The following is a 2,349-nucleotide window of genomic DNA, read 5'->3' on the forward strand; positions in this document are numbered from 1 at the left end:
CCATGTAAAAACCTTTATGGGATTTTTGCTTTGTGATTTAAAAAGAGGTCGTCCACTCTAGTCCTTTCTTTAGTAGATAAGAGGGGTGGAAAAGGTGATCCAAGAGATAAAAAGATTCAAGAGAGGACTTGCCCCAGGGACTATTATAAGTCATGAAATAGGCTTAGAGTTAATTACATTTGATAGCCCAATCCCCTGCACCTAACATTTCCATTCTTTCTTGATTCTGTTAAATGTTAATAAAAATTTACAAATCCATCCGGAAATCAAAGCAGAACAAGTTTGGCTTAACAGAAATAATGTATTAACAATAAAAAGTTAGATGGATTTAAAAGCACACTAAAGTATCCAGGTGCTACCACGATAAAGGTAGGCAGGAAGTCTCTTGTTTTGTCTTCACTGTATAATGGAAATAAATTATATATAGTTTTAAGAGCCTGGTCTGTTTCCAGCTTTTCATTTTCCTGACGTGTTATTTTGCTGTTGCTGTTCTGCCAGGGCTTGTTGAAGGCGCATCCGCTTCCGAGAATAGTGTTGCCAGTGTAGAATCTGCTGTTTGTCAATGAATTTCGCACACTGAGCACTCACCAGTTCCTTTCGAAAGTGTTCATATTGGAGCAGTTCTAACATATGGAAACACTGAGGGTACTTTAGATACTTGGCATATTCTGGTTCTTTCCAGTAAAGCAAGTACTTAAGATAATTAACAAAAGCTTTGTCTTTGAAGTAACCTCTATGGGCAAGAAAATTAAGGTAATTTGGGTTGGCTAAACACTGTACAAATTCCAACTGCAACTGAAACCGAAGTCGATTTCCAGCATCATCTGTCTCCATAGCGACGGCAGCCACCATAACAAGCAGAGACACTAAATCGCCAGCAGTCTGACAGAGGAACAGCCTTAATCATAATTTTAAAAGGACAATTAAGAGACACCTATTTAAAGAATAATATCCTAAAATATATTCTGTGTAAAGAATAATAGTAAAGAGGAGACACAGGTGTAGCAAGGCCCACAGGGACCTTGGAGACCTTCTTACCAGGTCCTTATTGTCGTCCCTTGATTGAAGCTGTGACATCCCAGTTTTGTGGGAGTGGCAGCCTCAAACCTATATGTGTCTGATGTTGAACTGTGGAGCCACCATGGGGTGAATAGGGAACCCCAGTCAGGGCACCTCTCTGCTCCGATGAGGGGTGCCTCATGTTGGGGTCCTGGTGTGGGGCTGTCTCTGGTTCACAGGGAAGCAGGATGCTAAAATCTTATTTAAATTCCACACATTCAGAAGACAATTTTGTACAGACCTGAGCAGTTTATTTGATTGTAGATGGTTTTTAGTCTCCACACTCTTGGTATAAGATAATATTTTCAGTTCCTACACAATGCTTAATGGACTTGCACCTAAGTCCCGAGGAAAGGGGCAGACCTTTTATCTATATCACACAGAACAGACCACTGGGTCCATCTGCTCAGGGCCTCGACGTCTCCTCCATGTTCCTCAGGTTGTAGAAGATGGAGTTGAGCATTGGGTGAGGGTGGTGTGGAAGACAGGCAGAACCTTGTTCCCTGCTGAAGACCGGAAGGATCATGGCTGTGGGTGAGAGCAAAGGGTGCTGAGTGGAAGGTCACCACAGTGAGGCGGTGCTGCGGAGGGAGAAGACATTCTTCTTCCCTGTCCCAAGGCCATAAAGCAGAGAGCAAGAAGTACTTGACCACAGAAAAAAGGGATTCCAATGAATGCAAACATAAGGAGATGTCACGCAGGTCAGTGAGGGGACAGCCAATACACCAGGAAATAGAGAGGTGTGTGGAGGTGGACATCCAGGAGGGTGAGAAGGATCAGGGACAGGTTGTGAATTAGAGCCATTAGGAAGATGAGAGCAATGCAAATGAAGAGGAAAGACTAAATCCATTTTTATATCGTTATTATTTGGGGCTGGGGATTGAGCCCAGGGAGCACAACCACTGAGCAACATCCCCAGACCTTTTGATTTTTTATTGTGACACAGATCTTGCTAAGTTCCTTAGGGCCTCACTAAGTTGAGGCTGTCTAGGTTTGTGATCCCTCTCCCTCAGCCTGCTTGGCCACTGGAATTATAGCTGTGTGACACTGTGCCCAACAACACTGGTATCATACCCTTCTTCCTTAGGTTTTTTTCCTTTCCTCTTTTTTTGAATGGGGGGTGTCCTGTGAATTGAACTCAGGGGCCCTCAACCACTGAGCCACCTCCACAGCTATAGTTTGTACTTTATTAGAGACTGGGTCTCACTGAGTTGTTTACTGTCTCACTATGTCTGAGGCTGGCTTTGAGCTCACAGTCCTCCTGCCTCAGCCTCCTGAGCCACTGGAATG

The 2,349-nt window shown here is 43.8% G+C and overlaps 1 protein-coding gene across 1 annotated transcript; it reads right to left on the reverse strand.

Annotated features, from left to right (window-relative positions):
• Nucleotides 1–281: 281 nt before the first annotated feature.
• Nucleotides 282–2,343, reverse strand: LOC107135145 (mediator of RNA polymerase II transcription subunit 31-like). The gene has a single exon (XM_048797483.1). It carries the CDS (start codon nt 850–852, stop codon nt 457–459), a length of 396 nt encoding a protein of 131 aa, XP_048653440.1. The 5' UTR covers nt 853–2,343; the 3' UTR covers nt 282–456.
• Nucleotides 2,344–2,349: the final 6 nt, after the last annotated feature.

Source organism: Marmota marmota, unplaced genomic scaffold, assembly GCF_001458135.2.
Source record: "Marmota marmota marmota unplaced genomic scaffold, marMar, whole genome shotgun sequence".
NCBI classification, from domain to species: Eukaryota; Metazoa; Chordata; class Mammalia; order Rodentia; family Sciuridae; genus Marmota; species Marmota marmota.